Source organism: Physella acuta, unplaced genomic scaffold (genome assembly GCF_028476545.2).
Source record: "Physella acuta isolate Inbredline_101_S28 unplaced genomic scaffold, ASM2847654v3 ptg000495l, whole genome shotgun sequence".
NCBI classification, from domain to species: Eukaryota; Metazoa; Mollusca; class Gastropoda; family Physidae; genus Physella; species Physella acuta.
Genome location: NW_026732014.1, coordinates 87,501 through 113,957, shown reverse-complemented (window position 1 = coordinate 113,957; position 26,457 = coordinate 87,501). Strand labels below are relative to the sequence as shown.

Genomic DNA, 26,457 nt, shown 5'->3' with positions numbered 1-26,457 from the left:
TCCAAAGTTGAGATAAAAAGTTTAACTGAAGAATAGGTACACGAAACAATAGGAAAATAAATGCAATCTTGAATGAATCCAAATCCACGTCGAAGCAGGTAGATTCTAACCGTAACTACTAGTTTCAGCAAGTAGAATCTTAATTAATCTAGGCCTAGATCTAGATAATTAGATCTAGTAACTCTTAGAATTAGCCTATCTAAGCCTAATTCAATTAATAATTATATTTAGGCCTAATTATTTTAAAAGTAGCAGAAGCGCAAGAGTGTCTGCATCATCAGTCAGTTGTCATTACTATTGTATTACTATTACTATTGTAGAGAATAGAGATGTAGACTAGATTCTAGTTGAAGAAGTAGAATAGTAGATTCTAGATTCTCTAAATTCTAGATCTAGAAATCTAGATCTATATCTCTAGATCCAGTCTAGATAGATACCTCTAGACTAGATCTAGACTATTCTAGACTCTAGGGGGGGGGGGGGGGGGGGAGGGGAATTTTTATACCTGTCTGATCATAATTTAATTTAATAGACTTAATAACTTAATTCCATAATTTATTTTTTAATTAATTATTGAAGTGACTAAATGTCACTAAATGAAATGGAATCTTTTTTTAAAAACGGGTGTAAGGTTACTGGTAGTTAACTAAAAACTAAAATGGCCAAGGCCATTCCCAGCCGGTTCGGAATAGCCGTATTGGGGCTATTCCCAGCCGACTGTGAATAGCCCCAATACGGCTATTCGCAGTCGGCTGTCATTTCATGCTAAATTCAACTGTGAATAATATCTTACAATAATAAAAGCATTTATTGTGACTGGGGAGTGAGGTGTAGATTAAGAGAGCAGTGCTATTTTTATTTTGTTATAATTTTATTATAAAAAAGTTATTACGGTTAAAGTTTAGTTTAGCTTTTAGGCTCATATCAGACATATCTGCTAGAATAATAGATGTAGTAATTTTTAAATAAATAATACTAATTAGGCCTAAGTATTATCAGTTTAATTGGTTATTGACATTGCTATTCAACTATCGATTACCATTAAAAATTCACATTATCACATAGAATAAATATCAGGTGAAATAGGATGTCCTTTTTCATCAGCTATAATTCACAGTTTCCATCACACTTTGTTGGTTTTTTCTTAGCAAAAATCTACGGGACAGGTCTTTTTTTTTTTTTTTTTTTTTTTTTGCTGATATGCCAACAATTACGTCACAACAAAAAAAAAAATGAACAAAAATAACCCTTCCTTGAGTAACTCAAGTAACTGTGAAAAATATTTTAATAATAAGATTAAAAGGCATACATTAGGAGTCATAGCAATATGACATCTGATGGATTTGAACCCCCCACCTTCCGGCACAACAGCCACTCCCCATGACCGCTCAACTACACATTGTGGTGGCGTAGATGCAGGTGTAGGATAGACAGTGTACGTGACGGAGACGATCGACGAAGCACGGATTAGAATTAGATTGTAATTACGGGCGACATCATTGTGGGGGGTAGGTGTAGCAGACACGTATCTAGTTAGCCTGGGTGACCGTAATGGGGGTAGTTTATTAGCAGGGTCTGACATTTTAATCAGGTACGACAGAACTGTGGCGACATGCAAATTAGGTTAGACCGGATGGGGAAGACAAAGAAGTGAGGACGATGAGGGTTAGGAGACAGTTGAATCTAGCAGTCGGGGTTGAGAATTTGTAGTGAGAGGACGTGTACAAGTGTAGAGTTAGGGAACAGTATAGTGACAATAGTGTAGGAAACATTGAACAGTAGGTGTAGACAAGCAGTATATATTGTGTTAAGCATCGGATGTATAATAAGTAAAATATTGTGAATCAAACTGATATTCGAGTTGTCTTATTTACTGTACGGATATGAGAGTTCTCGTCCTCGTCACAGTAGTTAACTATAGGGGGAAACTAATAGAAGAATAACAAGAAGAATAGAGAAAGCAAGCAATTTCCCCCCACCACATATTGGTGGAGCACAGTGGTTCGTAATCCGTACAGAAGTGTTGTTTGAACTTCGATATGACCAGAAGTGATGGTTGCAACATATTGTGTCTATCAGAAGTGCTACAAGTTATCGCAATGAAGCAAAGATAAGTACCTCCTCTAATTTTATTTAAACAACAGGGATTTTAGATCCTGTGCTGGATATTATACCAGTATTTTTGTTTATTGTTTTGTATTTGTCTATCAGTAATTAGCTTTTATAGGTTTGTTACTCTTAAATTGGCTGAGGCTTCCTAATTATAGGACACTTTGGGTGTAGGCCTGCTATTTAAGAGGTACATATTTATAGTTAGCTGTATCACGTAATGTTCGCATTATCGTGTCTATAGTCTATAATGTAACTCATTTTCTTCTATATAACCTGTCACGTGTTACGTACTGTGGTAGGCTACATCTATTTTTACTCTCGTCCATTTATGTGTATCGTCCTGTTCAGTTAGAGTTATTTTGATATCCATTTATTTCCACACATCACCTATATTACATCACACTAAAACATGCCTCCATTTAATGAACTTCTAAATAAAACTAAGCCCGAGTTAGGCTTAGCATATACCATTGGTGAACCATCGCTGAAGAAGAACAAAGATGGAAAGCAAGACAAAGTTGTCGATGAAGATAAATTATTTGAGTTAGTCCAATTAAGACTTTTAGAGGATGCAGAACAGGAAAGACTATGTCAAGTGGCGTTAGCTCGCTATAGAGTTCAGCTTGAGGCCAAACGAGAAGTAGAATCCGTTCAAGCTAAAGCTAAGTTAGATGAGAAAAAACGTGGGGCAGAAGTTGAATTTATGTTTGCCGAGGCTCGGAAAGAACAAGAAAAAGAATCCGAACTTCGTAGAGCCGAGAATAAAAAAGAATTTGAACTTTTTAAAGCCGAGATTGAAAAACAAACTGAACTTGAAATAAGTGAAATGAGACTACAAGTAGAAATAAGACGAAAAGAAGTAGAAGAAGAACTACGTCAATATAAATTAAAGTTAGAGAATCGGTCACAGCAACCTAAACACCATGAGTCAACGCTACAACAAAAAGCAGAGCTACCTAGATCTACTTATGAATATTACTACGATTCAGATGCCTCATACAGTGAAACAGAGAGCAAGCCTACAGCAAAAATTGATACGCCACACTCAGTTAAAGAAGATACCACAACAGACCACAACATGCAGATGAACTATTTGCGACAAAAGAACTACCACAATGTTCGATGCTACTACTGTAATAGACCAGGTCATAAAAAGATAAATTGTAAAAAACTATATTATGATAGACTCCAGCGGAATATAGAGCAGAATAGACGTCAATACAAGAGACCAATTTATAGATCAGCATACATGACATCTTTTAGTGAAGCCGGCAACAGGAAAGACACATTTACAGCCAAGATTAATAACAGATTTGCACGAGCTATAAGAGACACAAGATGCTCAACAATAGCGGTTAGAAGCTGTTTTGTTAGACGACATCAATACACAGGCAGAACACAACTTGTCCAGAGTTCACGCGGCATAACATATGTTTGGCCAACAGCTATAATCCAAATTAGCACGCCATCAGCAACAAGAGCAGTAGAAGCTGTTGTGTTTAGATATGGTCCACACGATCTTATCATAGGCAACATCAGAGGTGTCAAACAATTTCAAGTTGAGAATGACATAAATCACACAACACAAGTAAGAAGCGAACAGGCCAACACACAAAGTTCTATCGAACCAGTAGACAGAACGATGTGCAATCTACAGAAAAGGGGTGATAATTTGGTGTTAGACATGAACACAGTTATTGAAGAGTTGTCTAAAAAAATCACAGAAATCGGCTCAGTTGTTCTCAGTTTGAGAAAACAAAATGATCAACTTAATGACAGATTGCTCAGATTAGAGAAAAAAGTCAACAATGAAAATGAAGAATATGTCCTAAATAATTCAATTGGTGAGAGAGCTTACTACTATTCCTGGTCAGCACTTAATCAGATAATGTCAGAAGTACAAGAAACTACAGAGCCTAAAGAAATGACCTGCACACGAGTACAAGACAGACGACGGACCTGTTCAACCCTAACCTTAACCTAGCGCCCCATGTGCTTTACCCCATGACGGACAGAACTTGGACCACGCACACCTCCTTACGAACGGTTTTGAACAACGTTTACACAAGGATTAACAAGTAAAGTAAATTCAAGTTATCAAACAGTATGATATAAGTCGTCGAAAATATCGGCGTGAAACGATGGGTCACTTTTGATGTTACAGAAAGAAGATGTTGTCATTACATAGTATAATGAGAGTTGCTCCATTATAACCATAAAGAGAAGAATGTCTTAAAGTTTCCATGAGAAGTTGAATATTTATGATTATGCACAGTCTACAGTCACAGGCAGAGAGCTGCTCCTGCACTACAGATATGTGACACGCAAAGCACACATGTCTTTTCTTTATTTGTATCTAATCTAATTCTGTTGGAAGACCAATTATGTAGTTGATGATTATTATAATGTAGTTAGTATTATTGTTGATGATTATAATGTAGTTACCATTGTTGTTGTTATGTAGTGTGTCGTGGACAAATAACCAGCACATCAAAATTTGGTGGGACTATTTTATAAGAGGAAGGTTATTTGTCTGTCGGCACAAACAACGCTAACGAGGCATATGTTTAATAGGAAATGTCCATTCATGTGTTCTCAGAAAACCATAAAGGGACAGCCGCTATGACGTATCGTGTGATGCCCCATTCTGATGTCATCGTAAAACTAACTCGTCGACAACAAACACCACGTCTCTAAATTTGCTACAGCAAACCACAACACATTTACAAGGACAAATACACATGAACATCATCAAGGGCACAACAACGTGAGCAGATCAGCCGATCAACACATCGACAGGAGCAGTTCATCAGATCAACACATCGACAGGAGCAGTTCACCAGATCAACACATCGACAGGAGCAGTTCACCAGATCAACACATCGACAGGAGCAGTTCACCAGATCAACACATCGACAGGAGCAGTTCACCAGATCAACACATCGACAGGAGCAGTTCATCAGATCAACACATCGACAGGAGCAGTTCACCAGATCAACACATCGACAGGAGCAGTTCATCAGATCAACATATCGACATGAGCAGTTCATCAGATCAACACATCGACAGGAGCAGTTCATCAGATCAACACATCGACAGGAGCAGTTCATCAGATCAACACATCTACAGGAGCAGTTCATCAGATCAAAACATCGACTGGACAAGCAGAAACAGAACTTTGTGAAATATCTTTAAGCCAGAGAATCGTTGCGCACGGTCGCGTTCAGTTTTTCGACCAGGCCGCAACGGTCAATTAAGTGTGTTTATCAGTGAAAAAAAAAAATTTCATAGGGATCAATCAATCAAAGCTTAATGAAGACAACGGATGTTTAAGAACTGTGACATTACTTGATTGTTGAAAGATGTGAATTACTATATTATGAGTGTATTGATATAATATGTACTTTATTCATCGTTGTAGGTTACACAGTTATTGATACAAGTTACTAACTATAAAAAAAGCTAATATAATTAGCTTTTTATTTGAAAGGGGGGAGGAATATGTGGTGGCGTAGATGCAGGTGTAGGATAGACAGTGTACGTGACGGAGACGATCGACGAAGCACGGATTAGAATTAGATTGTAATTACGGGCGACATCATTGTGGGGGGTAGGTGTAGCAGACACGTATCTAGTTAGCCTGGGTGACCGTAATGGGGGTAGTTTATTAGCAGGGTCTGACATTTTAATCAGGTACGACAGAACTGTGGCGACATGCAAATTAGGTTAGACCGGATGGGGAAGACAAAGAAGTGAGGACGATGAGGGTTAGGAGACAGTTGAATCTAGCAGTCGGGGTTGAGAATTTGTAGTGAGAGGACGTGTACAAGTGTAGAGTTAGGGAACAGTATAGTGACAATAGTGTAGGAAACATTGAACAGTAGGTGTAGACAAGCAGTATATATTGTGTTAAGCATCGGATGTATAATAAGTAAAATATTGTGAATCAAACTGATATTCGAGTTGTCTTATTTACTGTACGGATATGAGAGTTCTCGTCCTCGTCACAGTAGTTAACTATAGGGGGAAACTAATAGAAGAATAACAAGAAGAATAGAGAAAGCAAGCAATTTCCCCCCACCACACACATCTTCATGCCCAATTGAGTATTTTTAACATTAAATCCATCAAAAACGGTCACGACTGTGAATAGACCCAATACGGCTATTCACAGTCGACTGTGAATAGACACTTCGAACTAAAATTACTAAAATGCACACATTGCTTGCTAATCTCAATCATCCCAATGCTAACCCTAACCCAAACCCTAGTCACTAGTCCTAACATAATACTAATAACATATGCCTAACTTTGAATTCTAACCATAAAATTAGTCAAGATTACAATTCAATACTACGAACAACCCAACATACATATTTTTGGGAGACTCAGTGAGTCACTCGAGAGTCTTTTATCCCCGTATCTAAAGTAATCCGATTGATCTGCTACTGAGTCAGTTGTGGTCTGGTTCTAGATCTAGATCTAGTCTAAATCTTGAAAAATTAAGTGGTGCTGAACTTCAATTTATTATTTGGCCTATTTTTAAATTTTAATTTACAAATTTTTGAAATTAGGTCTAGAGTTGAGAACTGTAGACAACTCGAAGCATCTATTTTCCAATATTCATCGGTGAATAGTGATTAGACAGACACAGTACAAAATAAAATAGTGACATGCAGTTATTGAGTTAATGAAATCAATGTCTAGGTTGGCAGGCAGTCTAGAGTAACTCTAGTGCTTTACTTCTATTCTCGGTTAGTACTTAAGCACTAGATCTAGAATATTAATTAATATATTATTCTGTAGCCTAATTTTAATTTAGTTAAATTTGACCCAAACTTGCCTTATTTAGTAATACTCTATGGCATAGTATAGGGCACTATACATTATACTAACATATGAAGTCTATTATAATACATTTTAATTAAGCCCCTAAAGTCATAGATCTATATAGGTATTATTTATTATATTTAAAAAAAATTAATACTTTTTCTTGATAAAACAAAATTCTGTTATTTTTTGCAGTGGTGGAAGCTTTAAAAGCTGGCCTCAACATTATCATGCTTTATTCTAAAACGAAGTATTCATTGCTGCTTTACCCAGAACTTAAGGAACGTTAAATGGTGTATAGCCAGTGTATACAGAGAAACCAATCCAAAGCTAATTTGTCAAGATTATTGTCTGTGTAATACACCCCTTAACAAAGTTTTAAAGCCAAAATTTGTTGGAAAATTACATGTTGAAAAAACCCACAACATTATCTTCCGATCATATAAGTCTCTAACATCAAATAATGTATGTGTAATTCCTGTTACAAAGAACATAAAAAGCTTTTGTTCCATTTCTGACGAATTTGATGAAACGATGGCTGAAAACAAATTTGTTGTTGGCTATGCAAAGCTTGGCACATCAAGCTGTAAAAAGTGCAAAACAAAAATCGACAAAGGAGCTCTGCGGCTTGGGAAAGTGACACCTAACCCCTTCTCTGATGATGGTGGGGAAATGAAACAATGGTTTCATCCATCCTGTTTATTTGAAACGTTCGTGAGGGCCAGAGCAACCACCAAAAAAATAGAAGACCCGGAGGACGCAGAAGGCTTTGGGGATCTAGAACAGGAAGATAAAGAGGTTATAAAGAAACTTATAGAAGGTATTACCTTGCTGGCTTTTATTTTATAAGAGAAATTGTTTATTGAAGAAATAATTGTACATGTACATTATTAAACTGTTATGAAAATTGATCAGTATTTTCAATATTATTTTGATGCTTCAGACTACCAAGCTAAATCTGGCAACAAAACTCCCTCCAAACCCAAGAAGACACCAGAGAACAAAAAACCTGTGACAACACCAACACAAAGTGAGAAGAAAAAGCAGTCAACTCTTCATTTCGATACAGGTCATTTTGCATACATTGCTCAATGATGTTGTATTATTTATGATATATTAGGCTGAATATAGAATAATCACTGTGTAGTAAGATCAGAGTTAATTTTCACTTATACCTAGAAGACAAAATAGAATCTAATTATTTGTACATATTTTCTTAAATTCTTGTTTAAGAAAGTTTTGATATATTTCACATATTTTTCATAGAAACTGTTTTGTGTCTTGATACACATTTTTGTAACACATTGTTTTTATTAGGTCTTGAGACGATTTACAACATTTTTAAAAGATAAATGGTAATTACATTCTGAATGCTGGGCCCTTATTACATAAATAACTCATTGAACATACGTTAAATATTTTTCAGGCAGCAAGCAGTCACCTGGGGTACCATCTACATCAAAACCACATTCAGACATTGCAACTACATCAAAGACATCCACTGAAGATGATGAAAAATCTGAAAAGGACAATTCATTCCGTGAATTCCGCAGACTGTGTGCTGAAATCGCTGAAGAAAACAGTTATCTAGGGAAGACAAATCTTGTACAGAAGTACATTACAAAAGGAAGCAGTGGAGGTAACTCCAGCTAGTTTAATGACAAAAAGGTTTTTAAAAATACCAATTTAAAAATAGATTCTAAAATATTCACATTCTTTTTAAAAATTGTTTATCTTTATTATTATAAGTTTAAAATAATATAAAATTTAAACTTCAATTATATTTACCATATTGTGTTTATTTTGAATAAATTCCAGATGGTTTCCATGGAGATCTTTACCTTCTGATTAAACACCTTCTCCCTGGAGTGGTGAAGACTGTTTATAATCTAAATAACAAGCAGCTTGTGAAGCTCTTCAGCCAAGTGAGTTAACTTTATTTAAGTTTTTTCCCTTTTTGTTAACGGTTAATTTTTTTTTTTAGAGATAGGTTTTGTTTTAAATAAGTAATTAACTAAATAAAAATAAAATAATCCAAAAATATGTAACATCATCTTTTCCCTTTTCGCCCAAGGCACATGGGGAACATTAATCATGATAATATTGAATTTGTCTAAAATTTAGTTATTTTGTTTTATGTTTGTAGATTTTTGGAACAAGTTTACAGAAGATGGTTGAAGATTTGGACCAGGTAACTAAAGTGCAAATTTTTTTGTTAAATTATATATTTATAATTTTCTTTTGTTTGTGTGCTTATTCAAATATTTAAAGTAACTACTTTAGATGTAAATTTTTAAAGATTATTTTGCATTTTGTCATCTTCTAGGGCGATGTAGCAGAAACTGTAAGAATATTTTTTGAGGAAAGTAAGATTATAACTCCTCAGAAGAAGAGCACACTGAGTCTACAGGAAGTAAGTTTTTAGGAAGGTTTATTTTCTTTTAATGCATTAAGTGACAATACAGCTATAATATAAATATTAAATGTAAATATCCAGAGCAACATTCCTTAGGTAATCTTTCCTTTAAAAAAATATCAGTAACATGTATTCACTATTTAGGTAGATAAATATTTGGAAGAACTCTCCAAATTAACAAGAGAAGAAGAGCAGCAAAGACTATTAACCAAAATAACAAAGAGGTAATTACTGCTTGAATGATTTACATCAGAAAGTCAATCCTTACATCCTTACAGCCTGTAGCAATCTGTTTATTTTACTTTTAGAATCTATCTATTTAAGCCTTTAAATTTGAGGATAAACACTTTTTTGTAATTACACCAATAACTTATTTAATAATATTACAACAAATATTGAAACATTGTGTTTTTTAAATATAATGTATTGATTTTTCTCACAATAATTTATTTTCTTTTTATAATTAGATGAGAATAAAATGGACACAATAAACCTGTTGAAAATCTGTTGATTGAAATAAAATTACTGTTATCTTGACCCACAGATGTACAGCAAATGATCTCAAGATGTTTATCCGATTGATCAAACATGATCTGAGAATCAATTCTGGAGCCAAACACATGTAAGTTCTTGTCTTGAGAAGAATCAAAGAGCAATAGTATAGTAACTACTATCAGTTAAACTGTTACATTTTTAGACAAACTAATTTTATTAATGTTAAGGGTACTAGTAAAGAAGATTTTATTATTTTATAATGAACCAATGCTAATTCAATCCGAATTTTGATTGAGTTATCATTTAAGGTAACAATTGTTTAATTAAAGGATTATGTGGTTTAACACTATAAGTGACCATAGTACTGATATCTTAAATGTTCTAAGTTCAAGTCCAAAAGTAGTTCTGAGTATACACACTAACTTAATTAGTATCCATTATAATTAGAGAGATTTTTCTGTCACTTGGGCAAAGTTTAATGAAAAAGTAATGACATGTTCAGGTACATCATGTTTACAGCTGATTACTTTATTTAACGTTCACGTATCAAATATTTCACAGCCTTGACGCTGTTGACCCAAACGCCTACGCAGCTTTCCAAGCCTCTCGAAACCTGCAAGACGTCATTGACAGAATTCTAGAGAACAAACTTGGTGCAGGCGGATCAAAGCCTGGTTTAAGCAGCAAGCTGAGCATCAGGGCAGCTTTAATGACACCTGTTCTACCTATGCTGGTCAGTGGAATTATTTAATTGACAGTGTTGGACGATATTTAAGGACTATTTTGGTGAAAGTTTATTGCAGGGGGGGGCTGTACTCGGACTTGATGAGTCGTATTGTGGGTGAGGAGAGGTGGGCTTGTTATACATTTTGTAAGTTAAAAATTTTTTTTGTTAAACATTACTACTAGCCAACATTAAAACCTATATTTGTGTTTCGGAAATTATAAAAAAAACATTATGGGCTAACAAAGGTAATATGAAGCATTTTGACCGTCAAGATATGTGGGCTGGATGGTGCACTGTCACTCTTGGGGGATGATAGGCATTTGGGATGTGCACAGGAGATGAGAAAAAAAAAGTTAATTTCTGCAGTAACCAAACCTACAGAATGGAACTGTGTGGTGGAATGGAAGAGCATACCACTTCTAACCCAAAAGTCTCTAGTTTGAATCTGGGTTTTAGTCCGTACAATGTCCCTGAGTCCACCCAGCTCTAATGGGTACCTGACTCACCTCAGGAAAATACTGCTGATCACTTCAAATACAGAGGTCACAGCTAAACTCTACTTCATTTGCCCCATGGACCATCAGGTTCAAAAGAGCAACCTGCAGTCACCAAACCTACATTGACCTGCAGTAAGCTCTGCCATGACCCTAATCATAAACTTTGGTTATGTTAAGTGCTAAAACATTTCAAGTTCAGTATCTGTCCGTTATTTCACAAATTAAATCAACTTCCATCACTTACATTAAATGCTTTTTTGGCTGCTCGACAGAGATTTATTTAACATTAAAAATTCTATAGAGTTTAACTACTTTAAATCCAGGTAATTTGTACAAAATTTTAATATATTAATGGACTGATAAGATTTGGTTTTCCATAGGCTGAGGCATGCAGATCTGTTGAACAAGCCATGAAAAAGTGTCCAAATGGGTTCTATGCCGAAATTAAGTATGACGGAGAGCGTGTACAAGTACACAAACAGGGCCATGAGTTCAAGTACTACAGCCGATCACTTAAACCTGTTGTAAATCACAAGGTACACATTCATTCATTCACACACTATCTATCACCCATATTGTCTTTAATTGGCAGAGTCTCCATAGTCCTCTGTACTGTGCCTTCTTCTCACTCCAGGTAGTTTCAGCCTCAAAGTCAAATTCTCCAGGTTTTACGTGGTCGACCTCTTTTTCTATTTTCCTTGCAAATTCAACCTTAATACCTGCCTAGTAATACTGTTTGCAGAGGTGTGCCCCATATAAACCCATATTTTCTTCCTGATTTCTTCATCTGCGCGTATTACTCTAAAATAAACAATCTGTCCAACACATTTATGGTTCTGCAGGTGCAACATTTTAAAGATTATATCCCAGCTGCTTTTCCAACTGGCAGTGATCTGATTCTGGATGCTGAAGTTCTATTGGTTGACAACAAAACAGGAAATCCTTTACCCTTTGGAACTCTGGGTGTCCACAAGGTATGTTATGTTCTTTTTAAAATAAATTAATGTTACATGCTTGAACAATCTTTTCGATTTTGGTGAAAATGCATTATCAGAAAATTGTTAAAGCAAAAATATCTACAAAATTAATAAAAACAACTTTTAAAAATGGAGTACAAATTCTTGAAAAATGTTACTATTTTTAAATTTCAGAAAGAAGCTTTTAAAGATGCAACTGTTTGTCTGTTTGTGTTTGATTGTCTCCTGATTAACAATGAAAACTTAATGGAAAAGTTTGTAACCTTTTTTTTTTAACTGAGACAAATTTAGACATGCACACAAAAAATATTAATTATCCATCTTTGATATTAAAATAAAAGATGAGTAGCTTCCCTTAGAACAAGTAGTGTTCAGTTGTGCTCAATAGTATTTGAAAACTCAGCAGTATGATTCTCATTTTAAAATATTTTTTTTCTTTTCAGGCCTATAAAAGAAAGAAGAAAAATACTGGAAAAGAATATGACAACAGTAAAAAATCATATACACCTGTCAGAGATTAAACTAATCAAGGTAATCACCATTTCTACTCATGGGAGCCCACCACAAATAATTCTTTGCACTTCTTACAACTTTCTATGCATGTTCTACAAAAATTAATCAGACTCCTTATAAAATTGATACAATTTTTATGAATTTATTAATATGTTACACCTTTTGATATTGAAATAAACATAAACTAAAAAATATGTTAAAAGACATTTTTAACATCTGTGGAGATATCACATCATGTGCAGTATAATCTGTGTCAAAGATTAACTTAGGATGAATAATCTCAAGATAGGTATACTTATAGTTGCATGTTTTGTTGTTGTAGAAGCCATCAGATCTACAGGAGTTGATGGGCCGAGTGTTTCGTGAAGGCTTAGAGGGACTTGTACTAAAAGATGTCAATGTGAGTTTTCTTGGTAAAATAGTTTCAGCATTTTAGAATGCTCTCTATACATACATCTTTGCTTATTAAAGTTTAAGCTCTTTGAAGCAGTAGAGCTTTTATTATAGTTGTAACCATTGGTTTGTTAAAAACATTAGTTATAGGAATAGTTTCTTACTGAAAAGGATATTAAATTTTATGTTTGGTTACGATCTAATAATATTAGTTTTCGTTTGTCCCTAGAGTTTGTACGAGCCAGGGAAGCGACACTGGCTAAAGGTCAAGAAAGATTATTTGCATGAAGGGAAAATGGCTGACTCAGCAGATCTGGTGGTACTGGGTGCTTATTATGGTACAGGAAATAAAGGTATGTTTCTGTTTCATTTGCATTTTGTCTTTGCTGCAGTTATTTATTATTTGTCCCATCAACCTTAAATTTATTTTTTTAAAGTAGAAAACCTTTTCTATAAAATGTACTTTTATTTTCTATGTCCATTTCTCTAATAACTTTTAAAAATGGTTGTTTAGTATTTTGTCCCTATTTTTCAATTGATTCTATGACAGGTGGTATTTTGCAAATTCTTCTGTTCCAGGTGGTATGATGTCAGTGTTTCTGTTGGGTGTCCTTGACCCTAGAGAAAACAGGTGGGTGACTGTGACCAAGTGTGGGAGTGGCTTTGACGACAAGATGCTAGAGACCTTGAACAAAGATTTAGATATGGTGAAAATTAGTAAAGATTTCTCTCAGGTAATGCTGCCGTCTATTAAATATCTAGTTAAGCATCACTATGTAGATTTTTACTGGGGACAAACTTCATAAGTTTTAAGATAAAAAAAAAATGTCATGTGGCTGTAATTGGGGTAAGAGAAGCAAATGTAAGGAATTTATAATACAATATTAAGGTCTAATAAAAAATAATATGTGGTGTTGGATGGGGTAGGTCATGTAAAGATTAGTATTTAGTAGTAGCTAGTTCAATGTCGTTATATGAAGGAGTAGTATCAAGATTTTTCTGATTGACCACCTTTAGGTTACTTTGTATCAAGAGTGTTTCATGTTATGTAAAGGGAAAAACCTGATTTACCAAACACTACTGTCTCTATAAAAAATGTATATTTAAGAAATAAACTTAAATCATTCAGCAAGACTTCTTTAAATCATTTAAAGTTTGTTTCATACACACCTCCACCATGGTTAGACAAATGCATACATGTTTTGTTATGCTCTTGGCATATCAACTACTAGGTTAGCCTGTCACCCCCTTACTGAGACAATGGCTGCTGACAAGAGCTTTTCAAGCATCTCTGTCTTGGCCTAGTCTCTCCAACTTTTCCAATCTGCATCCAATCTTCTTAGTGTCTTCTACCTGGTCACATCACCTGGTCATGCTTGGTTGGTTTTTTTTATTGCCTTGTGGTTTCTAGGTGTGCACCTGTCTTGTTGTGCTGGATACAGGCTTTCTGAGTGTGTGGCCAATCCTTTTATATATTCTCTAGAGGCAGGGCCGGCGCTACCTATAAGGCGAACTAGGCGGTTGCCCAGGGCGCCAAAATGGGTTGCAAAACCAAATTGAAAGTTTGAGGGGGGGGGTGCAAATCGAAAGTTTGTCCCTGGGGTCACGAAAAAAATTGCTGGGTGGGGGGTGGGGGCGCTTTTAATAAGTCTAGAGGATCTTTTCTTCAGCTGGCTGTTGATTTATCCATAGTACCTCATTTTTGATGGCATTCCACAATAGTTATAGAAACACATACATCCTTTTGTTACACTAGCGGTGGTCACAAATCTACTAAGATTATATACCAATTGTTTTCTTTCCCTAACAACCAGGTCCCAAAGTGGCTGAACATCAAAAAGCCCCTGACCCCAGACTTTGTGGTGGCTGACCCAAAGAAAGCCCCAGTGTGGGAAGTCATAGGAGCGGAGTTCAGCCAGGCTGAGATCCACACAGCGGATGGCATTTCCATCCGCTTTCCCAGAGTTCAGAAGTTTCGGGATGACAAAACATGGAAGGAGGCCACGGATTTACCTAGGTTAAAGGTCAGTGTTTTACATATTGGTACACAGATTTACCTAGGTTAAAGGTCAGTTTTAATGTTGGTACATAGATTTACTTAGGTTAAAGGTTAGATTTAATATAGGTACACAGATTTATCTAGGTTAAAGGTCAGAGTTTTAATATTGGTACACAGATTTACCTAAATTAAAGATCGGAGTATCATTAATAAGATTGTGTGTTGTGTCTTGTGTTTTGGTGCGCTGTGATTGGTACACAAATTTACCTAGGTTAAAGGTCAGAGTTTTAATATAATGGTGTGTTTTGTCACTTTAGCTTAGCTTATAACTCTGTTTAAAAAATAATTTACATTTAAATAATAAGTACCCTAACCCTTGCAGACCTTATAATCATAGAACAGATGAAGTAGAGTTTATCTGTTTCTATGACCATGGTAAATTAAGGGATTGCTTTTACTTTCCCCAGCTAGAGTTTAGTTATATGCTGGGTGGTTCTAAGGGCACCTCTTGACTCATGCTGTGAAACCAAACTTTAGACCATTGGTTTAGAAATGGTGTGTTCTACCACTCAACCACGCCATATCAGGCAGCTCTGTCATCATGGTTTCTGGTTTCTTTCAGACATTTGTTTTCTAGGTGGGTGGGTGGGGGGGGGGGTGGCTCTAAATATTTCAGAGGAGGTGTAAAGTTCCCTTTCAAACCTGACGGTCTACGGGACAAGTGAAGTAGAGTTCACTTTTTCTGTGACCTCGGCATATGAAGAGATAGTGTGGCCAACACTATGCCCAGCCGCCTTTATTTTCCCTAACGTGAGTTAGGTACCCATCAGAGCTGGGTGGACTCAGGGACAGTCTATTGACTTGAACTCAGATTTTAACTCGAGACTTACGGGTTAGCAGTCCAGCTCTCTACTCTCTACTGCTAGGTAGTGTGGACACTGGTAAAAGTATATATTTTTCTATATACATTATATATAGATTATATATTTTCTATTTGACCCTGGGAGAAGAGAGAGGGGTGTGGACCTGCTCCAATGTGGGAGATGTGTGCTGAAAGGAACTCTGTAGTAACATTCTTACTTTAGTGTGGATTTTGTTTTTAAACAGAAACTTTTCCAAGAATCCAAAGAAAAAAGTGACTTAAATATGCAAAGAGCTTTAGGAAAAGATAAGGGTGATGATGATGATGATGGGGAAGGGAGTGATGATAATGGTGATGGTGGTGTGGATGTGGACAATGATACACTACCAATAGATGATAGCCCCAGTCCTGTTAAAGAGAGTTCTGCTGTTAAAAATGTCAAAAAACGTCCTCCTGAAAAAGATGCTGATGATGAAATACTGAAGAAAAAGGTAAAGCACATTTCTTATTGCTGTACTTTTATGTTAGGATAACAGTAAACTGTTAGAAATTGCCTTATAACTGCTTACCATCTTGTACAAATATGTAGAGACACTATTGTTCTTTAATAATTGTTTGCTATCTATGGTAATTTTTATAGATATCTATACTAAATCAGCACATACATTGACAATAGGTCTAGGTCATTGGCTGATAACTGAATTCATCTATTATTAGTGTCTCTTCAGATGTTAGAAACTAGTAGAATTGTTGAATTTTTTCTGTTTTCTGATTCAACTTCAACATTTGTTGCATGTGTTTGATAGAAAAAGCCTGAAGAGAAAAATGGCACAAAGAAACTGGAGGGTTCTGACTCGGCTAAATCTGTCTCTAGTGGCACAAGCAAAAAATCTGTAAGTTTGTAGGCGTTGTAGTTTTTTTTTTTAAAAATGTGTTTGCTATTGTTTCTTTATAGCTATTCATTAAAGTTTTTTATTTATTTTTTTGTGAAAAAATATCCAGAAAATGTTTTAATCTGACATGTTTTTTCATCTTTCTAGACACAATTTTTAATTCTTTGCTTTATTATTTTCTCCAATAATTATGAAATACTATTGATTAGCTGCATTTGATTAAAAACATTTGATTAAAAACATTGACCTAATTTTTCTGGTGGTAATTATTTTTAATGATGTTTTTTTTCCACCACCTCAGGACTTGCCTAATGTGTTTGTTTGTTCCACCACCCCATGACTTGCCTAATGTGTTTGTTTGTTCCACCACCCCATGACTTGCCTAATGTGTTTGTTTGTTCCACCACCCCATGACTTGCCTAATGTGTTTGTTTGTTCCACCACCCCATGACTTGCCTAATGTGTTTGTTCCACCACCTCAGGACTTGCCTAATGTGTTTGTTTGTTCCACCACCCCATGACTTGCCTAATGTGTTTGTTCCACCACCCCAGGACTTGCCTAATGTGTTTGTTCCACCACCTCAGGACTTGCCTAATGTGTTTGTTTGTTCCACCACCCCATGACTTGCCTAATGTGTTTGTTTGTTCCACCACCCCATGACTTGCCTAATGTGTTTGTTTGTTCCACCACCCCATGACTTGCCTAATGTGTTTGTTCCACCACCTCAGGACTTGCCTAATGTGTTTGTTCCACCACCCCAGGACTTGCCTAATGTGTTTGTTTGTCCCACCACCCCAGGACTTGCCTAATGTGTTTGTTTGTTCCACCACCCCAGGACTTGCCTAATGTGTTTGTTTGTTCCACCACCCCATGACTTGCCTAATGTGTTTGTTTGTTCCACCACCCCAGGACTTGCCTAATGTGTTTGTTTGTTCCACCACCCCAGGACTTGCCTAATGTGTTTGTTTGTTCCACCACCCCATGACTTGCCTAATGTGTTTGTTTGTTCCACCACCCCATGACTTGCCTAATGTGTTTGTTCCACCACCTCAGGACTTGCCTAATGTGTTTGTTCCACCACCCCAGGACTTGCCTAATGTGTTTGTTTGTCCCACCACCCCAGGACTTGCCTAATGTGTTTGTTTGTTCCACCACCCCAGGACTTGCCTAATGTGTTTGTTTGTTCCACCACCCCAGGACTTGCCTAATGTGTTTGTTTGTTCCACCACCCCATGACTTGCCTAATGTGTTTGTTCCACCACCTCAGGACTTGCCTAATGTGTTTGTTCCACCACCCCAGGACTTGCCTAATGTGTTTGTTTGTTCCACCACCCCAGGACTTGCCTAATGTGTTTGCTGGGTGTAAAATTGTTCTGCTGCCTTCTGTGCCCAAACACAAAGAGCTCCAGCGCTACATCCTGGCCTTCGATGGTGACCTGGTCCATGAGATGGACGCGGCCACAGCCACCCATGTTGTCCTCCCCTCCACGGACAAGGTCAGTCACTGTTTGTGTGTGTGGGGGGAGGGGGGGGGGAGTGATGTTAATGGACATAAATTAACTTTAAAAAAATGTATCTCCTTATGCCAGATTTCTTAAAGGTTTGAGGTTAGAGGGGTAAAAAAAATTCATTGGTATAAAAACGCAGGTTGTTTCAAAGCTAGGTGTGAGCTTTCAACTGCTAACCAAAACATCTCGAGTTTGGATCTCGGATATTCCTGAATTCACCCAGCTCAGATGGGAATTGACTAACGTTAGGAAAACCAAGGCGGTTGAGCACAGTGTTGACCACACTATCCCCCTGTGTCCCGAGGTCATTGAACAGATGAACTCTACTTCATCTGCCCCATGTGTTTTGTGTTTGAATGGGATAAGATTATGAAGTCACTGGGCTCTCTTACCTGCAATTCTATAAGTACCAGCATGTCACATTATGGGTACTGGGGAGAGCTGAGATTAAAAAGTCACATTATGGGTACTGGGAAGAGCTGAGTCAAGAAAGTCACATTATGGGTACTGGTGAGAGCTGAGTTAATAAAGTCACATTACTGGGGAGAGCTGAGTTAAGAAAGTCACATTATGTGTACTGGGGAGAGCTGAGTTAAGAAAGTCACATTATGGGTACTGGGAAGAGCTGAGTCAAGAAAGTCACATTATGGGTACTGGGGAGAGCTAAGTCAAGAAAGTCACATTATGGGTACTGGGAAGAGCTGAGTCAAGAAAGTCACATTATGGGTACTGGGAAGAGCTGAGTCAAGAAAGTCACATTATGGGTACTGGGGAGAGCTGAGTTAAGAAAGTCACATTATGGGTACTGGGAAGAGCTGAGTCAAGAAAGTCACATTATGGGTACTGGGGAGAGCTGAGTCAAGAAAGTCACATTATGGGTACTGGTGAGAGCTGAGTCAAGAAAGTCACATTATGGGTACTGGTGAGAGCTGAGTTAATAAAGTCACATTATGGGTACTGGGAAGAGCTGAGTTAAGAAAGTCACATTATGGGTACTGGGGAGAGCTAAGTCAAGAAAGTCACATTATGGGTACTGGTGAGAGCTGAGTTAATAAAGTCACATTATGGGTACTGGTGAGAGCTGAGTTAATAAAGTCACATTACTGGGGAGAGCTAAGTCAAGAAAGTCACATTATGGGTACTGGGAAGAGCTGAGTCAAGAAAGTCACATTATGGGTACTGGTGAGAGCTGAGTCAAGAAAGTCACATTATGGGTACTGGTGAGAGCTGAGTCAAGAAAGTCACATTATGGGTACTGGTGAGAGCTGAGTTAATAAAGTCACATTACTGGGGAGAGCTAAGTCAAGAAAGTCACATTATGGGTACTGGGAAGAGCTGAGTCAAGAAAGTCACATTATGGGTACTGGGAAGAGCTGAGTCAAGAAAGTCACATTAATGGTACTGGGAAGAGCTGAGTTTAAAAAGTCACATTATGGGTACTGGTGAGAGCTGAGTCAAGAAAGTCACATTATGGGTACTGGTGAGAGCTGAGTCAAGAAAGTCACATTATGGGTACTGGTGAGAGCTGAGTCAAGAAAGTCACATTATGGGTACTGGTGAGAGCTGAGTTAATAAAGTCACATTATGGGTACTGGGAAGAGCTGAGTTTAAAAAGTCACATTATGGGTACTGGTGAGAGCTGAGTTAATAAAGTCACATTATGGGTACTGGGAAGAGCTGAGGTAAGGGGCAGATGTTAAGGTTCAACAGATCCTAAACACACATTGGTAAAGAGCCAGATGATGGGTACTGAGAAAGGCTGAGTAGATAAAGTTTTGAGAGATCCTGAACATGTATCAGTTAATAGTTTAGTTAAGGCATGAGAATGGTTGGGTCAAGTTGAACTTGCTGTTAAACCTGTTGTTTAGCTCATTTTGGCTCAGAAGGTCACCTGTAATGATGTTTGGTTCATGTTGGCTCAGTGGGTCTCCTGTTATGGTAATGTGTGGCTCGTGTTGGCTCAGTGGGCCACCTGTAATGATGTTTGGTTCATGTTGGCTCAGTGGGTCTCCTGTTATGGTAATGTGTGGCTCGTGTTGGCTCAGTGGGTCTCCTGTTATGGTAATGTGTGGCTCGTGTTGGCTCAGTGGGCCACCTGTAATGATGTTTGGTTCATGTTGGCTCAGTAGGCCACCTGTAATGGTAATGTGTGGCTCGTGTTGGCTCAGTGGGCCACCTGTAATGATGTTTGGTTCATGTTGGCTCAGTGGGTCTCCTGTAATGGTAATGTGTGGCTCGTGTTGGCTCAGTGGGCCACCTGTAATGATGTTTGGCTACTGTTGGCTCAGTGGGTCTCCTGTAATGGTAATGTGTGGCTCGTGTTGGCTCAGTGGACCACCTGTAATGATGTTTGGCTAATGTTGGCTCAGTGGGTCTCCTGTAATGGTAATGTGTGGCTCGTGTTGGCTCAGTGGACCACCTGTAATGATGTTTGGCTAATGTTGGCTCAGTGGGCCACCTGTAATGGTAATATGGGGCTCGTGTTGGCTCAGTGGGCCACCTGTAATGATGTTTGGTTCATGTTGGCTCAGTGGGTCTCCTGTAATGGTAATGTGTGGCTCGTGTTGGCTCAGTGGGCCACCTGTAATGATGTTTGGCTACTGTTGGCTCAGTGGGTCTCCTGTAATGGTAATGTGTGGCTCGTGTTGGCTCAGTGGACCACCTGTAATGATGTTTGGCTAATGTTGGCTCAGTGGGTCTCCTGTAATGGTAATATGGGGCTCGTGTTGGCTCAGTGGACCACCTGTAATGATGTTTGGCTAATGTTGGCTCAGTGGGCCACCTGTAATGGTAATGTGTGGCTCATGTTGGCTCAGTAGATGATGTGTGGCTGACATTGTGCTGGCCACACAATATCTGTATCTGTACTGTGGCTACAGGAGGTCTACTTCATCTACTCTATCTGAATGTAGCTAATCACATTGAAAGCAAACAGAAGCTAAACTTTAAAAACTCATACATAGGCCGCTGACAAGAACTCTCAGGGTAACATCACTTCAACCCCTTGCCACCCCCTACATGTAGACATACCCACACACTTGTAGAAACACATACATTGCTTTCTTATAGTACAATTATGATGGAATCTACCCTTCAAGCAGCTGTTATTTGACCAAAATTCCTAAGAATTTATGTGGTAACAATATGACATCCTCCATCCAGATAGTCATTTGACAGGGATTCGTCACGTTATCTTAAGTAAAAAATTGAATTCATTTTTATGAATGAATTCATCTTTATTTCAAAAGATCATCCATCATTATGTGTGAATTAATCATTAGAAGTGAATTAACCTAAGTAGTGAATAAAGCATTACAGCTTAAAACATGAGCTCTGAATCCATCATCAAGAACACTACAACAAGGGAAGTCACCCCAGCATGTGAACTCCCATGATCATGTGATCAGTCTAAAAAAAAACACACGACCTGTCTCTTTAACGTGTCTTATATTTTTGGTCACATTCTCGGGTGAGCATGCGCAGCTCATCATTGTAATTTGCTTTCCTTTTTAGTGGCTCGTGAACATCGTGTTCAAATTGATTATTTTATCACTGTTAAATCACTGCTTTAAAAAATTAAAAAAATAATAAATAAAAGGGGGCAGTGGAGATAACCTTTGTAACACGAGTTATGTTTCCTAAAATTGTTAAAACTAATGGATAATATCTGCCGAAGAAAGCTGGAAACAAACACGACATACTTTTACCGTGACGAAATACAGGCCCATATTTTTTAAGACGTGTTGAACGATTATACAACAAGTACTTCCCCACCTGGCCTGGCTATTTGTTTAATTCTCGCGGCAAACGAGATCTGGCCCTTTCGACCACGTGACCTTTGTGATGACGCCTAAGAAAAACACTTGCCCGCTGATGAAACCGGGGGACGCCGTGCTATGAAAGGGGCTTAACTCATTATTTTCATATTAGATTGGAGAGTGGCTGAGCGAAATATGTACATGATTGGATGTTATCACAAATGCGGATTAGCTCCCCTTTTTTATCATCCTGGAGCCCGCCACAAACAAAGCCTGATTGTCATGTGACGCCCCGGAGCCTGATTGCCCAGTCACGTGACCCACATTTCCCTAGCGCGTATTTTGATAGACATATTATGATAGTGTGCTGCTTTAAAACTAATTTTTAAAAGTATGGGTAGTGAAAAGTTGCATTTAATATTATGTTTTGATAAAGATGTTGGGAGTGGGGAGAGGGGGTATTTTTAAAACTAAAGTTGAATCTTCGCTAGACTTGGGGTTCATACAATACACTAAAAATGTAATTTTTACCTATCGTGTCCCCTATAACAGATACATTTCCGTAGAACCCCACCACTTCTTGTTGTATAAAATCTATAGAATTAATACCCTCCACGAACAACTGTACTGGTTGGCACTTTTGGCCTACGGGAAATATAAATTGCTGGAGCCTAATCCATGTTGAGGAAATCGCTTACTTACTTCTTCATATGAAACTTTCGCACAATTTTATACTGAAATAATTAAAAGAATCACTTATTTAGTAGTATCAACGTACTTATGTCAATGTAGCAATTAAAAAAAAAACAACAGAATTTTAGTTAAAAAATAAAATACATGTTTTCACACCGTCCCTTTCACCATTTAACAAAATCTAACACAATTCTAAATCATCCCTTATGCCTTTTATGTGAAATAATAATATGAACAGAATACCCGATCAGTTGGAAATAGGACGTGAATATGTCAATATTTTACCCCCCAGCAATGGCTGTAGAACTACTATCGTCTGTTAACAGTTAAAAAGTAACCCATATCTTTAAATATCCATCTCCCTCATTAAAAAAATGTTTTAATGTTTTATTAAATTGACGATTTACCCTACCTATTAATCACAACACACCCTTGACATTTCCCTTTCGAAATTACCCAGGTTTTAAAATAATAATAAAAAAATATTAAATCTGAAGAGTTAACTCCCCTTATTTACTTGAAAATTATCGCCCCTTGCGCCCGATTGATTCGCACAGTGTTATCGATCAAATCTCATTAGCTCCTTGTTAGGGCCTGCTGAAAACAGCATCATTTTAATGGATGCATGCACTGAATATTATATAGATCTGACAAATTTTTGTATACATCATTACCCGAGGTCCCGTCCAAAAAAAATTATTCTATCATGGCTTCTTTTTAAGTGAATGTTGCTTTGTTGTGCACTTGAAGGTCCTCCCTCTGTTGAAATGTATAGGTGGTTTCATTCATTACTGTTGGCCGGTCAAGTGTGATTCTAGTTCCCTTGTCTGCAGGTTTCTATATTTAGTTCCCTAGCCATTGTAGGTTTCTTTCTATTCTTTACTGTGTTTAGGTCTGTTACCCATAGTCCCTCTCTCTGTAGGTCCTTATCTGTAGGTCTTTATCTGCAGGTCTTTATCTGTAGGTCTTTATTTGTAGGTCTTTATCTGTAGGTCTTTATCTGTAGGTCTTTATCTGTAGGTCTTTCTCTGTAGGTCTTTCTCTGTAGGTCTTTATCTGTAGGTCTTTATCTTTAGGTCTTTATCTGTAGTCTTTATCTGTAGGTCTTTATCTGTAGGTCCGTATCTGCAGGTCTTTATCTGTAGGTCTATATCTGTAGGTCTATATCTGTAGGTCTTTATCTGTAATTTGCTTTTTGTAGTTGTTTATCTGTAGGGTTTAAGCCCATATCTGCAGTTTAGTTTGCCATATCTGCAATATGTAGTTTGCCTCTGTATTTCTCTGTAGTTACTTAAGCTGTTTCACGTAGTTTCTTCTTTGGGGTTTTTGCTTCCACACTCCCCCCCCAACCAAGTTTTGCTCAAAACCCTTCTTCCCCCCATACCCCCTCCCTCAAAATCTGCTCCATCACTGTCCTTTTCGCCTGCCGGAAATTATAAGTGCGCTCCTCGGAAGTTAAAAGCCCCCTCAACACCCGTATAAAAAGGTCAGAAAGAAACCCTGCCTCCAAGTAAGTCCTGCTCCTCCCCATTTCCTGTCACCCGCCCACCCTCACCCTGAAGGTCATATTGCTTCAAGCCAATTACCCCCTTCACAAGTCCATGACGTCAAAGATACAACTCTGATGAAGTCTAGTTGTCGAAACCTGGCGGTACCCGGGCAGGCCGTCCCATCTTTTGACTGTGATTAATGGTTGCAGTAGAGAACATGTTCTCCCCGCCCAGTGGCGCGTGCTTCGTTAGGACGGGATCCCCTGCCCCGTCATTTGGACGTTAGCCGCCTGACTGGGCAGCTCTAATCTACCACGCCGCCATGGTCAGATGAGCCTAGTTAAGCTCGTTTGCTAGATTAGCTGAGTAAATAATCTTTGGCCGGGGTCGGGGCTTTTTTTTTTTTTTTTAAAGCGGTTCGTTGGCCATCTTTCGTGGATAGAATAAAGATTAAACAATCTTCAGCCATTCCTTGGCCATGATTATATTAGTTGATGAATAATCGCTGTTTGTTAGATTGATGATTTGGCCTAAGTTACATTTGGCCTTGTCTTATATCGGCCATTACAAATTTTTGGCCAAGGCTGCTCTAATTATCCATCCGATTCTCCCTGGCAGGTGAGGCTCGATAGCTAGGGACAACAACTCGTCTAGGGGAGACAACTCCAAAAATCAAACAACTGCTGCCTTGTAGTTTGTTCTTGGTTGGACAAAAGCTATGGAAGCAAATCCAAATTTAAAAAATAGCTGGCTGAAATAGGAATTAACGGCCTATATGGCGCATAGGTTGACACGTCATACTTAATTGTATTGGAGGAAATCCCTCCCAACACTAGAATTAAGAACGAAGAATAAGATTTCTCTCCGACTGCGACGTGTGTAAAGTTTGTTGTATATAAACGTTAGACATGTTCTTGATGAAGTCTACACAAGGTTACAAAATTAATTAACGTCCTGTAATTAAAAAAGCCCTCAGCAAATGAGTCATACGCTAAAATTTCCACATCTCTGTACTTATATTATTACATATACTAGTGACATTGACTGTGACAGTACTTGAGCCATAACCTAATCATAAACCATGGGTTACACTGACCTTAAGGGCTGTACTCATTCTGACGTCACAGTGTCCATCCAGCTCTGATGGGTACCTGACTCGAGTTAGGGAATCAAAGATGGCTGCACATAGCGTCGACCATTTTTTTTTTACTTCATAGACAGAGTTCACAGAAACAGATAAACTATACTTCATCAGCCATATGAACCGTCAGATCCTAAATAGTGCTTTACTAATAATTTAAAAAGACGTTTTGGTGTAAGGGCGCGTCTAATTAAATTGCATAACTAAATGCGTTTGATATACATACCTACGAATATTACAAACACGTTTAAACCTAACTGAGATGAGACAATCAGCTAGGATTTTTTAATAGACATGCCGTTTATTTTTTGGACCTCCCCCCTATAGACCGTGAGGCATAAAAACAACATAGGCACAGCTAAGCGAGCAAAGCAAACATGTTCAGCTAATGTGTTTCATCATCACACAGTTAAGGACAAGCAAATGATATATATATATATCTAATATATAAAGCTCAGTTCTGTATGTAATGCATTTGTATGTCGTTGGAATTGTACGAATTTAAGTGTTAGAAAATTATCGTGCGCATTTGTCTAAATTTATGAGCTAAAAAATTACTATTGAAAGTGTTGGGAAATAATTTTCATTTTTCAAATTATAGTAATAATTGTCGGCATGTTCATTAAACACAAGTTTTAAAAAAAATATCATCTTTTACAAAAATTCTAATTATGTCTTTATTTAGTCCTATAGCACTTACTTCCCTTTGATAAATTAGGAAAAACACAATTACTTCCCTTTATAAAACCATTGCATTCCGTGAAAATAATTTACTTTTTAATTACTTTGTTTTGGTGTTGGGAAAAAAAATAATTACATAATTAGCGGGGATTGATCAAGTGCAAATGTTGTAGGTATTTTACGGATAAGCTTGGACTATTAAAATTGTTTATTAAATTGAAACAGGCGCGTTCGTTTAAGTGAGTGCAAAAGACTGTGAATAAGTTGGGGTACTATAGTCGTTCATTAAGCTAAAACAGGTGATTCCGCCCCGGGCGTTTATGTTCGCGTTAGTGTTTTCTTTGTGTTTAGGTGGGTTTGCGTTAGTGGTTGCGTTTTAATTTGGTTCGTTTTTGTTCTTTCTTTTTTCGTTTTTGTTTGTGTTTTTTTTGTTTGGGTTTGTATTTGTGTTTTTGGTTGGTTTTGCGTTTG

At 37.5% G+C, this 26,457-nt stretch overlaps 1 protein-coding gene across 3 annotated transcripts in view; it reads left to right on the top strand.

The window, feature by feature from the left end:
- LOC131944527 (DNA ligase 3-like) overlaps nucleotides 1–26,457 on the top strand; it is a 27,384-nt gene continuing 927 nt past the window's right edge. The window contains exons 1-21 of one of the 3 annotated variants that reach the window (XM_059305202.1): nucleotides 1–98; nucleotides 7,138–7,762; nucleotides 7,886–8,011; nucleotides 8,369–8,581; nucleotides 8,761–8,867; nucleotides 9,089–9,133; nucleotides 9,269–9,355; nucleotides 9,503–9,582; nucleotides 9,903–9,980; nucleotides 10,415–10,586; nucleotides 11,458–11,613; nucleotides 11,920–12,051; nucleotides 12,229–12,308; nucleotides 12,498–12,585; nucleotides 12,890–12,967; nucleotides 13,190–13,313; nucleotides 13,540–13,694; nucleotides 14,775–14,984; nucleotides 16,067–16,312; nucleotides 16,628–16,714; nucleotides 18,053–18,211. In XM_059305202.1, coding sequence (XP_059161185.1) covers nucleotides 7,477–7,762; nucleotides 7,886–8,011; nucleotides 8,369–8,581; nucleotides 8,761–8,867; nucleotides 9,089–9,133; nucleotides 9,269–9,355; nucleotides 9,503–9,582; nucleotides 9,903–9,980; nucleotides 10,415–10,586; nucleotides 11,458–11,613; nucleotides 11,920–12,051; nucleotides 12,229–12,308; nucleotides 12,498–12,585; nucleotides 12,890–12,967; nucleotides 13,190–13,313; nucleotides 13,540–13,694; nucleotides 14,775–14,984; nucleotides 16,067–16,312; nucleotides 16,628–16,714; nucleotides 18,053–18,211 — 2,709 coding nt within the window. In that variant the 5' untranslated portion in view covers nucleotides 1–98; nucleotides 7,138–7,476. Of the gene's footprint in view, nucleotides 99–6,733; nucleotides 6,867–7,137; nucleotides 7,763–7,885; nucleotides 8,012–8,368; nucleotides 8,582–8,760; nucleotides 8,868–9,088; nucleotides 9,134–9,268; nucleotides 9,356–9,502; nucleotides 9,583–9,902; nucleotides 9,981–10,414; nucleotides 10,587–11,457; nucleotides 11,614–11,919; nucleotides 12,052–12,228; nucleotides 12,309–12,497; nucleotides 12,586–12,889; nucleotides 12,968–13,189; nucleotides 13,314–13,539; nucleotides 13,695–14,774; nucleotides 14,985–16,066; nucleotides 16,313–16,627; nucleotides 16,715–18,052; nucleotides 18,212–26,457 lie in introns of those variants that run through there. The other 2 variants (XM_059305203.1, XM_059305201.1) reach the window with 2 other exon arrangements.